Source organism: Ctenocephalides felis, unplaced genomic scaffold (genome assembly GCF_003426905.1).
Source record: "Ctenocephalides felis isolate EL2017-DRISC unplaced genomic scaffold, ASM342690v1 CF-g0.4_SCAFFOLD_01886, whole genome shotgun sequence".
Classification (NCBI taxonomy): Eukaryota; Metazoa; Arthropoda; class Insecta; order Siphonaptera; family Pulicidae; genus Ctenocephalides; species Ctenocephalides felis.
The window spans coordinates 135,881,545-135,894,473 of record NW_020538040.1 but is presented as its reverse complement, the minus strand read 5'-3'; the positions used below and the strand labels follow the sequence as shown (position 1 = coordinate 135,894,473).

At 28.2% G+C, this 12,929-nt stretch overlaps 2 protein-coding genes across 2 annotated transcripts; both read left to right on the top strand.

The window, feature by feature from the left end:
- The first annotated feature begins 1,657 nt into the window (after nucleotides 1–1,657).
- Nucleotides 1,658–6,475, top strand: LOC113375954 (YEATS domain-containing protein 2). Its single transcript, XM_026615890.1, has 4 exons — nucleotides 1,658–2,434; nucleotides 5,509–5,674; nucleotides 5,984–6,401; nucleotides 6,467–6,475. Exons 1-4 carry the CDS (start codon nucleotides 1,855–1,857, stop codon nucleotides 6,473–6,475), a joined length of 1,173 nt encoding a protein of 390 aa, XP_026471675.1. The 5' UTR covers nucleotides 1,658–1,854.
- A 23-nt stretch (nucleotides 6,476–6,498) lies between these two features.
- Nucleotides 6,499–11,609, top strand: LOC113378119. The gene is made up of 5 exons (XM_026618643.1): nucleotides 6,499–7,352; nucleotides 7,559–7,904; nucleotides 10,851–10,988; nucleotides 11,062–11,152; nucleotides 11,409–11,609. The coding sequence occupies exons 1-5, from the start codon at nucleotides 6,777–6,779 to the stop codon at nucleotides 11,536–11,538; spliced, it is 1,281 nt and encodes a 426-aa protein (XP_026474428.1). The 5' UTR covers nucleotides 6,499–6,776; the 3' UTR covers nucleotides 11,539–11,609.
- Nucleotides 11,610–12,929: the final 1,320 nt, after the last annotated feature.

The following is a 12,929-nucleotide window of genomic DNA, read 5'->3' as shown; positions in this document are numbered from 1 at the left end:
ATCATGGGGAGAAGTGGTGATTAGTTTTTGGTAAAGGCAGGCCCAACCGTTTCGAAAATACCGAGCTAAATGTGCTAAAAATGGCAGTTTTTGAGTGAACTAAGCATCCGATTTGAATGATTCAAAAAACTTTCTGCTTGTGTTGACGGAACGATTGCTTTTGGATAAAAAATTTAATATCGAAAATAAATCCAAGTTTATTTTTTTTAACTTCCCGTAGGGTAAGTTATAGTAATCGCAAAAAAATCGAAAATGAAAATTTTTATATATTTTTACGTTTCAGAGGTTTCTGAATATTTTGGCATACCTTAGAAAAAATGGATGTGTGTGTGTGTGTGTGTGTGTGTGTGCGTAGTATGTATGTGTGTGCGGATACAAATTTTCGTCGACGATTTCGGGAACACGGATGAAGCAATTTGAATAATTTAAAAAACATTCGATCCGTATTGATAAGGAGACGTGCTGATTAGTTTTTGGCGGAGGTAGGTCTAGCCGTTCCAAAGATATGGGGCAAAAAGTGCTAAAAACGGTACCTCAGTTTTTAATAGAACGGAGCGTCCGATTTTAATAATTCAAAAAACATTTGACTTGTATTGACAAGATGAAGATTTGATCAAAATTTTATATGGGCAGGTTTAGCGGTTTCGGAGATATAACGAAAAAAGTAAAAAAAAATGCCATTTGGCGGTCAAAAATGATCATTAGACAAATGCACATCAAATTATCAGATATTTTATAGAGATTTTAACAATAAGTATAAATTTTGTTTACATTTCTATGGGTTCCGTACCAATGTTCACCCGTTAGACAGCGACGCGGCGCTTACGCGCTTTATATTTTGTCTCTATGCATTTAAAGCAGTACGATTGCTTTGAAAAAAAGTTTAGATCTTCCAACATATGTCAAAATAAAGAAAACATTTTTTTTTTTCAAAAAAAAAGATTTAAAAAAAAAAAATTAAAAAATTTTTTTTTTCAATTTTTTTTTCAAAAAAAAGTAATTTTTTGTCAAATTTATAGTTTCTCAAAAATCTTATTTTTTCGAAGTAATTTTTTTTTCAAAAATGTTAATCGTTTTTTAAAAAAATAATAATTTTTGGTACGGGAAGTTCCAGCAATTTGCCTTAAGGCACGATGCCCTAATTGCCTTAAGACAGAATTCCACTTACAGCTAGTCTAGCTAAAGTTCTAAAGCTCACTTATATACTTTAAATAAATAATTATAAGTTTGTAATTCAGTTTATAATTCTTATAAATATTAGATAAAGTTCTTCATTTTAAATTCGATTGATTAAGTCTTGTATATTTAGTTTTCTATAAACATATATAAGTTACAGTATTTATAATAATCTATTTGAAAACATTTAATATTCCTCAAATATTTCATTACGGTACGGGAAGTTCCAGCAAATTGCCTTAAGGCACGATGCCATACACCACTAGTTTATATTTTTTTACCATTTAAAATTTTTCATTCTTTCATAAATACGTAAATAAATATACTCTTCTTTTATCTATGCATAAATAGTTAAATACATATTGTATTACAGCTTCCAACCATTTACCAGAGTTATCAACCAAATTAATGCGTATGACTGAATATGGCGCGATTTTGACGATTTCGCCGATTCTAAACCGGCTTCAACGGCTTATCACAATTGAGAAGCACTGGTTAGAAATATGTAAATAGTAAAGTGACTTTTAACCTAAAAGATTTGTTATTTTCTGACATATGCATTAACTGTTTTATTAAACAAATGTATTAAATAATTGAAACAAACTGTATCTAAGGGTTTTGATTTTAAAAACAAAAAATACGCTGCACTTAAAGTCATGTCAAAATTTAATTTGGCAAATGGAAAAAGATAAAATAAAATGTTTTATGAAACGAGAAGAAATTGCAGCTAGTGGTAGGGACGTGTTCAAATTACCAAATAGTGTAAGAGAAATATTAACGAGGGACATAAACTACTGCAGGCAACGCATATTGGAAAGCCAGGAGAAATTAGAAAATATTCAAATTTTATTAAAACTGGCTAGGTATTCGAGTATTAAGGACTATTATGAAAATAATAAAGCCATATTAGAGGCTATTAATAATGAATCTTTGCAAGGATTCACGTCCTTGCAGCACCCAACAATTGTAGCTGCACAAGCCCAGTTATTGAAATTATCAAATAAAAGATCGACGAGACAAGGTGCCAAAAAAACAGATACTGAAAATTTTATTAAGACTAGTACAGATAAATCAAAATTTAAACTAGACACTTCAAGATCATTTGTTAAAGCCAAAAATAAAACGACTTCTGTCATAACAACTTTGGACAAAAGTAAGACTCGAACTGATTTGACTCGATATGACAATATCAAACCTCAGCTGGTATTAAATCAGGATCGATCATCAAGATTTTTTTCTAAATTCACTCTCTTGATAGGTATAGTATTATTATCATCATTATTATTTATTATATTATATATATATATATATATATATATATATTTATATATATATATATTGAAAAATTTTGTGATATGAGTGGAACGTATATTAAATGTTAAATATAAACAATACAACACTCAGATTTTTAACACACACTTTATTTAATAATTACAGATGTAATCGTTATCGAGACCATGTTATGCCTCATCTTTAGTGTAATTTCAAAACAGTTACTTATGTACTAACACATTGGTAAACATGAATTTACATGTTTACTGTTAGAAACTTTTATTTTAAGAATTGATTTACTTTTAAAAGCATCATATTTTACTTTTAATTAAAAATATTGAGTCTTGTTTTAGTCGATTTGGTATTGCAAGACCTGCAAAATCATGTTTCAAACTCTTTACCTTCTAAACTATTAGTTTATTTCAGATATGTCGATGACACATTAATACTACTTAATAATAAAGATATAGATAATGTTTTCAAAAAATATAATGAGTACAATTCGTATTTACAATTCACTCAGGATCTGGAAAATGATTCTTTTTTACGTTTTCTTGACGTAAAACTTTTTTAATAGAGGCGGTGTTTGTTTTACAGATCGGTATAGAAAAGATAGTTGGTCCGGGAGGTATATTAACTTTAATTCGCATGTTCCTCTCAATATAAAAATTTGTACCATTTTAAATCTTGTAGATCACGCTATTTTATTATCAGACTTTTTGTTTTATAACATAAACATAAAATTAGTTAAAACGCTCTTATTTGGCAATAATTTTCCATTTAAGTTAATATATCTAATTATAAAAAAACAGAGTCGCTAAATTACTTGAACCTTCTGATAAGAAACCGGAAGATCATGGCCAAAAACTTGTTCCTGAAAAAACTTTTTTCACTAATTTTCCATATCTTAACAACAATTTTAATCAGTTATCAAAAAGACTATTCAAAAAACACAATATTCATATTACTTTTTCTTCATTGAAACAATTAAAATGTTTATATTCCAACATTAAGGACGAAACTCCTTTAACATAAAAGAAAGATACATAAAGTAAATTGTTTGGATTGTAATTGTTCTTACATTGGCCAGACTTGTGAGAACTTAGATAAAAGACTCAGGCAGCAGGAATTACAATGCAAAAAAATAGATAATAAAAAATTTAAAAGTACGCTTGTGGATCATGCTAATATCAACAACCATAAGTTTGATTTCGATAAATCGATTTCGTTAATAATTTGGACTAACAATAGCGTAAATCTCAGAACCGACACAAATATTTTGCACAACTCTTATATAAACATCATTAATAATTTATAATCTTTTTTCATTTATCTTATTCTCTTCAATAAATTAATCTATTTTCACATTTTTTGATTTTAGTACGCGATCGCGCACTCCATTTGTTTACATTATAATAATACCCATCCTGTCCCTTCATCTCGATACTTAAGATTTGTTCAAACTATTTCTGTATCTATTCACATGTTTTAGTACTGTGTGAGGCTTTGTAAGTGATGGTTTTGTATTTTCAAAAATTAATTGTAATTTAAATAAAATATTAAAGAATGTGTTAGTATGTAAGTAACTGTTTTGAAATTACACTGAAGATGAGGCATACCATGGTCTCGAAATGTCTGTAATTACCAAATAAAGTGTGTGTTAAAAATCTGAGTGTTGTATTGTTCATATTTAACATTTAATATATATATATATATATATATATATATATATATATATATACAGTGCTGGATTTACAGTAGGGGCAATCGGGGCTACTGCCCAGGGCGGCAAATTTTGGGGGGCGGCAAAATTTGAATAGTGAGAAAAAAAATCTATACATAAATAAATTGCTTAATAAGTTATCTAATTTGGCAATTTGGCTAATATAAAGATCCGTAAACAAGCTGAAAGTTTAAGAAAAATATGTTCTTCAGTTCTCAAGCCCTCTTAAAATGACGTATTTTGCACTTCCAAGCTTATAGCGTCGAAAAAAATATTTAAACTAGTGACTCATATTAAGAGGGCTTGAAAATAAATTTTATTGAAAAATGAAAAAAAAGACTTCTAAAACACATTTTTTGTATTTTAAAATTTTTCGAAAATTATGAACTTTTTGCATAGCAATCGCGCTGCGTAGCTGTTTCAGAGAAGAAATATCGAAACTAAATTATCATTTTTTGTAATTGCCTGTACCAAAAGCTCAGCATGTCTCCCCATCAATACAAATCTAATATTTTTTAATCATTCAAGTCGATTTTGAGAACACGGATCAACCGATTTATGATTCAATTGCTATTGATAAGGAGTCGTGCTGATTAATTATTGGTCAAGGCAGGTCCAACAGTTTTGAAGATACGGGCCAAAAAGCCAAAAATGATTATTCAGTTTTTGAGAAAAAAAGCGTCCAATAACATTCAAAAAAATTTACAGAATAAATAACTGCTTGAATTTGTGGGGGGCAGGTTTAGCGGTTTCGATGATCCAATAAAAAAATTTGAAAAAGAAACATTTGGCGGACAAAAGTGATCATAAGACATATGATATTATAATAATAAGTATAAATTTTGTTTCCATTTATATAAGTTCTGTAACATTGTTTATACGTTAGACTGCGACGCGGCGCTTACGCGCTTCTATTTTTTGTCCCTCGCAGCTAAAGCAGCGCGATTACTTTAAAAAAAGTTCGAAAGTTCGTAAAATTTCAGGGATGGGGCGGCATTTTTGTTAGTGCCCCGGAGCGCCAAATTTCTAAATCCGGCCCTGTATATATATATATATATATATATACACAACAATATTTTTACAATTTTGTCAATAGTAAGGCAATTTAATCTATCAATATTTTATAATGCAAAAATTGCTAATAATGCAAAGAATTTCAATGAAATTGTATTTAAATTGTTTACTGTTGATTTCATAATGAGTTGATATCATATTTTGGTTTATTCTATACATTTTATTTCTGTTTTTAATTTTCAAGTTTTATTTGCTAAGCATTTTCTTATACTTAGATACAAAAAAAATCGTAAAGTTTTAGTAAATCTTATAAAAATATATAGGCAATACAAGTCAATTTGTTGGCGATGATAACTCTGACAATTGCACTCACAATTGGTGTGTCTACGTCAGGAGACCAGAGGATCAGCCGAGTGTTGGTGAAATATTGCAAAAAGTTCGATTTCACTTAGATGCATCTTACAAACCAAATGATGTTGTGGAAGTAGTGTTAGTATATGTGAAATAATTACAATTGAATCTAAAAATAAATATTCTAATTGGTAAATTGTCATAACTGCAATTTTTTGTTAGGAAAATTATCTTACCATTATTATATATGTTAAATTTTATTATATGTGACCATTACAAAATTGTCTATTAATCTTGTTTGTATATTATTATATCCATTTTTTAACTATTTTTTTTTATTTAAAATAATTTCTATTTTTTATAACTCTTTTTTACAAAATTAGCTATATTTATACATATGAAATATTATATAATTTTGTGCTTACTCATAGTATTTTTTTATACTAGTGGTGAACCATTTTCATTATACAAAAGAGGCTGGGGAGAATTTCCAATAAATGTTGAAATGTTCTTCAAAAGTAATGAAAAACCTATTTCATACCTGCATCACCTAAAACTTGATAAACTAAAATCAGGACGATACTGTCTGGAAACAGAAGCTGCCGTGGAAGTTATTTTAAATTTAGATCCAAACCATTTGGACAAAACATCCAAAAAAGTAGTACCTGAATTTACATTTAAACTGATGGAGGAAAGCATAGATGATGTTGCAGCTACGAATATTAAAAATGTCATTCAGCAAAATTACTCATCTCTAGATACTTCGGTAAAAACAGAAGATGATGAAATTATTGATTCTAAAGACTTTTTTGAAGAAGAGCCTCAATTATGTGATATCAAACAATATGAATCAGATCAATTTATTGTTTTTAATGATAATATATTTTTGCATTGCATCAACTATTTTTATAATTGTGAATATTTGGTTAGATTTCCTAAAAAAATTAGAGTTTTTAATTTAACTTATTATCAAACGTTACAAAAATGTTTGTTTATAAGCTTGCAACAAAATAAATGTTACAAAAATGAAGAAGACAATCTAGTTACAACTGTAAAAGATGATAATATAACTATTGGTGATAAAATTTCTATCAAAAGAAATGCTGACATACCTAGCATTACTCCGATTAAATTAAAACCTGCTGAAACAAACAATTTTATTGATGTAGCAAAAGCTAAAATATTACAACCAGTATCCATAAAAAAACTGCCAACTGCAAATGTTAAAAATATTAAACCTATGTCATTACTTAATAGTAGTTCTAAGTCTGTTATTAGCAATTCGAATTCTAGCAGAAGTTTACTAAAAAAGAACTCTACTCAATCATTATTAAAAAGCAATCATCTTCTAGAAACAACTAGTGTTTGTGTAAATATACAAAATCCAAAAAAAATTAAACTCAAATCAATACTGTGCAATAATTTGCCTCAAAAAAATAGTCTGTTGTCCAAATCAGATGAGGATCCAAAAATTTTAATTGTAAGAAAAGGCAATTCAGTTTTAACAACTCCTTTGATGTTGCAAAAACCTAGAATTAAGTTATCACCAGAACGAAAACTTCTTGGATTTAAAAAGAATTGTGATGATTTAAATAAATTGCACATAGACAAGAAGCACAAATATGAAACATTTGAGAATGATGTAGTTGTTTTCAAAAGAGTATTGAAACAACTAGATATAACTTATATTATAGGATATGCATTAAGAAAAGTTCCACTTTACATAGAACCCAATCGCTTTTCAGGAATATTTTTTGATGTGCCAACACGTCAAGAGTTTAAAAATTATTCACTTATTAAACAAGCATTTTTAGAGGTACGGTATTGACAGTTAAAATATTTGTAGCTGGAATATGACTAAATATTCTTCTTTGCTAAAAGACATTCAAAACAAAGTTATTCTTTTCATAAAATTTAATAACACAGTAATAAACATTGACAGTAGCATTTCAGCTGATGAAAATATTTGTTTTTCGTAAATAATATTATTAATAATTAATAAATTTATTTTAACCATTGCAGATCAAACGAGCAAAGTGTATATATTCATTCCTTAGAGACCTGTATGTGACAGTACCGGAAGGATGGAATTATGTAAATATCTTGCAATTTTCTAGAGAACATGGTTTTCTGCCCAAAGAGCACAAATATTGGAAAAATATTAATATGGTTCTGGAAAATAATTTGAAATCTAAAAATAATGAAATTGGTGCTGACAGTAAGCAGAATAAAAACAAAGTGTCGATGATTTCATATTCCAATTCAAAAAATTTAATTGATTATTTTGATGAAAAGCTGAAATCAATACCAAAAGATATATATGATACTAACGATATTATTGACATTGAAGCAATTTCAAATGCTACGAGTAAGTGATTATTATATTATAGTGTTATGTTATGTTATTATTTTATTCGTCTTGTTAGCAATATAACCAGTGTTCATCAAACTAAAAAAATGTGGTCCACTCCACCACTATTTTCATTTTAAAAAAATTATTAGGTTGGTAACTAAGTGAGTGCGGCTTTCATTCTTACATGGTTTTAATTGAAATTTTAGGTTTGCAATCAATCAATCAGTAAAAAAGAGTTTTTTGATTGTTTGTGTAGTTTTTGAAACCCGTAGTAATATGACCTCTATAAAATCTGATAATTTGATGTGCATATATCCAATGATCATTTTTGACCGGCAAACGGCATTTTTTTTTACTTTTTTTTTTACTAAACCTCCGAAACTGCTAGACCTGCCTTCCCAAACATTTAATCAGTTTTTTACTTTGTCAATACAAGTAAAATATTTTTTGAATTATTAAAATCGGACGCTCCGTTCTCCTAAAAACTAAGTTACCGTTTTTGGCATTTTTTGCCCCGTATCTTTAGAACGGTTAGACCTGCGTTGCCAAAAATTATTCAGCACGTATCGTTATCAATACGAATCGAATGTTTTTAAAATTATTCAAATCGGTTGATCCGTGTTCCCGAAATCGTCAACGAACATTTGTATCCGCACACACACACACATACATCCATTTTTTTAAGGTATGCCAAAATGTTCAGAAGGTTTTGAAACATAAAGAAATATAAAAATTTTCATTTTCGATGTGATTATGATGTGATTATTCTATCTTTGACATCACATATCTTTGGCAAAAATGATTGAAACTTGGTTGGAATGTTTTGCCACATTCACCACATAGTCTTGATGACCTTGCACCTTCTGATTACTTTTTGCTTCAATCTTTACAAAACTCCTTGAATGGCAAACTATGATTATGATGGTGTCAAATTTTACCTGATTCAGTTTTTTTTTTTACTAATGAAAACCAGAAGGTTTGGAAAAGTGAGTTATTGATGCTGCTTGAAAGATGACAAAAAGTCATTGCTTAAAATGAACAATACATTACAAAATAAAGTTATTAGTTCAATGAAAAAAATGAATTTGATTTTCTAACAAAAATCCGCACTTACTTACTTAGTTGCCAACCCGATACTTATTTTTTTTAAATATAAGCATGGAATCTAAAAGTTTTTAGATTTAGTTGCAGACTATCTCAAACACTAACGAATATGATGTATTTTATCTGATTTGAACTTGATCCTGCATGTGCTTTTATAGACTACTGCTTTAGTATCTAAACTATATTGAAAATTTAAGTAGGAACTATATTTGTTCTCGCTTTAATGTAATACAATTTCCATTCAGAATCTGGCTTAATACACTTAACATAAATTTTGAGTTTCCTGGAATATTATTTGTATATATATGGTATATAGAAGTATTATGTTTGATTATTAATTTCCCGAAGGAGAACTTTATGCTCTCATAAAAAATCCGATTCGCTAATTTTATGTTTTCTCGACGTTTCAAGCCATTCTGAATCGAATGAGACCAAATTTGGAAAAAGTGTGTGTGTGTATGTAAACAGATTTTCAACCTTTCGTCGACGTTTTCTCAAAAACTGCTGAACCGATTTCAAAAATTGGATGTTTAAATTCGATGTATCTCGATGAGGATCATCATTTGTCAGTTTCGGGCGACGATTGGCTAAGCCTCCTCTCTGTAAATCGCAGAAAAGTGAAAAAAAATTCATCCGCGGGAATCGACCTGATTACTTTTTGGTAAAGATTCGCTGACACAATTTCTTGTAATTAACTGTTTAAAACATTTTTTCCGACGATTTTCCTACATTTTTTTGACGAACATTCTAAAATATTACGCCCTACGACAAGTAGTTTCATTTTAAAAATTCGTCGAAGTTTGCAAAAATTAGTATCGTTTTTTTGGCATTTGTCAAAATTAGACGTTTCATCGACGTTTGTTCTAAAACGCCTGAACCGATTTCAGAAATTTAAAAGCCATTCGATGTATCTCGATGAGGATTATCGTTTCTTAGTTTTGTGCGGCGATCGGCCGAGCCGTTTCTTTGTAATTTGGAAAAAAGTTAATTAAACTTTTCGTCTACATTTAAGCTCATAATACCGAATCGATTTAAAAAAATAAAAAACTGTTTGAAAGATATTAGTTGAGAATGATACTGATTAGTTTTAGGTGAAAATCTACCAAGCTGTTTTCTTGTAATTAACTGTTGAAAAAAAATATACCGATTTTTATTAAACCTTTTTTGACGATATACATTATGGACATACTGAAATATTACGGCCCTACGACAAGTAGTTTAATTTAAAAAATTTATCAAAGTTTGAAAAAATATTATAGTCTTAATTTATATATAGTGTCAAAAGTCAATCAAGTCAATTAGAAATGGCTTTGGAATTAGCAAAAAAGTAAATGAACTGTCTACAAAACTTTTCTAGTTTTGTAAAAAATGTTATCATGCATTTAAATCATTAAATAATATCTAGAACAACGCACATGATTTAAGTAATCATGACAGTATTTTCTTATAGCAGATGCTTAATATTTCATAATATATTTTATTAAGTTTTTTAAAAAATACATTTCGACGTTTTTCATGAAAATTAACATGGCGACAAAGTTCGTGAACTAAACAGTCCTACGAAAATTTGTTGAATTGTATAAATCAATTTTGGAACAATGAGCTACAATTTTAGGACATATAAGCACACCTGTCAGTGCACCATAATCAATATAAATATATATATATATATATATATATATATATATATATTAATAATGTATTTGAGAAAATTCAATTGGAAATCGTTTGAAAGCGAAACCTTTATTTTCGTAATAAACTGTTCAACAGTTCAACATGTTGATGGTGGTGATGGCCCAAAGTGTAATATTTTTGAAATTTGGCATTTTAGTGATCAGTTTAATAATTTAATTCAAGGATATACTCCGAAAGATGTTACCACCAGTAACCATTTTCTGCTACCTGTGTTATACGGAAATGTGGGAGAGTGTGAACTAATTTCTAGTGCAGCAAGAATGTTAGGAATATCATTTGAACCAGAACAATTATTAAATGGTGAATAATGAAACTTATATATTATTTTTACTTATATTTTATACAATTTACTATGATATATTTTTTGTTTTAGGTATTAATCATCCAAGTGCATTAGAAGTTTTGTGCAGCGTGTTAAAATGTTTTGTATCAGATGTTGTTAGGAAATCATTAGGAATTTGTCGGTGTGTATAATATATTCCAAAATGCATTTGTAGAAGATATATAGTAATTATTTGAATTTGTATGTAATCAAGTTAAAGTTTAACTCAGCTCACAGACTTGCCATGAGCAGCACTTATATATATAATACATATATATATATATATATATGTGTGTATGTATATATATCTTAAATTAATTTAATTCAAAATACAGAAATCTAATTTATTTATTATTGAATTACATTTTTTGTTTGAAAATTTTGTTTTATTATTTTAGGTATCAAAATGATGAAGAAATTCTACCAGAGCATATATTTGCAACACTTCTGTCGAGGCCTGAATTTGATATGCTCACAAATAAAAATCTAGGATCAAAGCAGACAGATCTAGAAATAGAGCAAAAATAAATAGCACGACCTCTTAGCCAAAAACAAAGATGATTCTCAGATTTTCTCAGATATTTAACAAAGGGTTTCTTACAACATTACCTTCACATATTTTAAGATAGTAATAGGTATTTATAATAATTATGTCAGATGTGATATTTAATCTAGAATGATTTAAAATATTGTATATTGTCATGAATATTATTGAATATTGTGTGCATCATGGTTTAATTATTCTTTTTAAAGAGAAGAACGATTCATTATTTATGAAAATTAATATAAGAAGTTTTAATGAAAATCAGATCAAAAAAATGAGTAATCTGATTTGATGAGATGGTATTAATTTGATTTTGTGTTTTATGAAATTATCTGAATATATATGCTTTTATTATGATTGCGAGTATTTATTGTATTTGCAATATCCTATCAACACTACATAATTGATAGTATTTTATCTGTAAAATTTATCGTGAATGATACTAAATTACCAAACATGTGATGATTATACACTTAAAAATCTTTGAAAAACATCAATCCACATATTAAAATTTAATTTTTTCAATATAAAACTTATATTTCAATGAATAATGTGGAGAATATGAGTTTGTTAACCTAAGGTATAAGGTATACTTGTTTATCTTTGGGTATTACACTCTTAGAGTATCATATGCTATGTTACAATTAATTTTAGATTATTATAATACACAACATATCAATTATATGTGAGAAAGAAAAGAAAATATGTGAGAAAAGCTTATAATTACCTTTAAAAAATCACAAAACATTCATTGCAAAATTAACTTATGTTTAAAAAGAATATAATAGGTACCCATATGTTTGATAACCAGTGCTTTTCAAAAGAGTTAAAGTAAAACTTCTTTAGGCGCGACTAGGGTGTAAATGCATGCAAATGCAACGGAAATAGCGTTACGCCCGAACTGCACATTCATTCGCTCATCGATTAAATCATTTCAATACGGGTCGATTGTGATTAGTCGTCGTGAATGTGAATAGAGATCTGTCGTTGTATGCGTACCAATACCAACAAGGAAATCGGCATAGATAAATAAACATTTTAAAGTTACATCGTAGTACAAATATTGATTTAATAAAAAATGCCAGAATCAGAAAAATATTTTACCCTGTTTCTTGAAAATAATAAAACAAATTAAACATTTGTGTCATGTACTAAACGTAAGTTTATTGATTAGAAATTATTTCTATATTATTCGTAGTTTCTATAAATCTTTGCAGTTAATAAAATGGAAAATATTTTTTAGGTAAAACATATTACAGCTATTCAAAGAACGAGATTATATCGCCAGCGAAAAAGTAAAAAAGATACAAACAGTCAATGAATATATGTTAATTTTAATTACATAAAGTTCATCAAACACAATTACATGATGTGA

Excerpts from the sequence above, each read along its gene's own strand:
- LOC113375954 (XM_026615890.1), top strand. The coding sequence starts at position 1,855 with ATGGAAAAAGATAAAATAAAATGTTTTATGAAACGAGAAGAAATTGCA. Across the intron at positions 2,435-5,508 it reads TAAATTCACTCTCTTGATAG|GCAATACAAGTCAATTTGTT; the intron begins GTATAGTATTAT and ends AAAAATATATAG. Across the intron at positions 5,675-5,983 it reads AATGATGTTGTGGAAGTAGT|TGGTGAACCATTTTCATTAT; the intron begins GTTAGTATATGT and ends TTTTTATACTAG.
- LOC113378119 (XM_026618643.1), top strand. The coding sequence starts at position 6,777 with ATGTCATTACTTAATAGTAGTTCTAAGTCTGTTATTAGCAATTCGAAT. Across the intron at positions 7,353-7,558 it reads TTAAACAAGCATTTTTAGAG|ATCAAACGAGCAAAGTGTAT; the intron begins GTACGGTATTGA and ends TAACCATTGCAG. Across the intron at positions 11,153-11,408 it reads AAATCATTAGGAATTTGTCG|GTATCAAAATGATGAAGAAA; the intron begins GTGTGTATAATA and ends TTATTATTTTAG.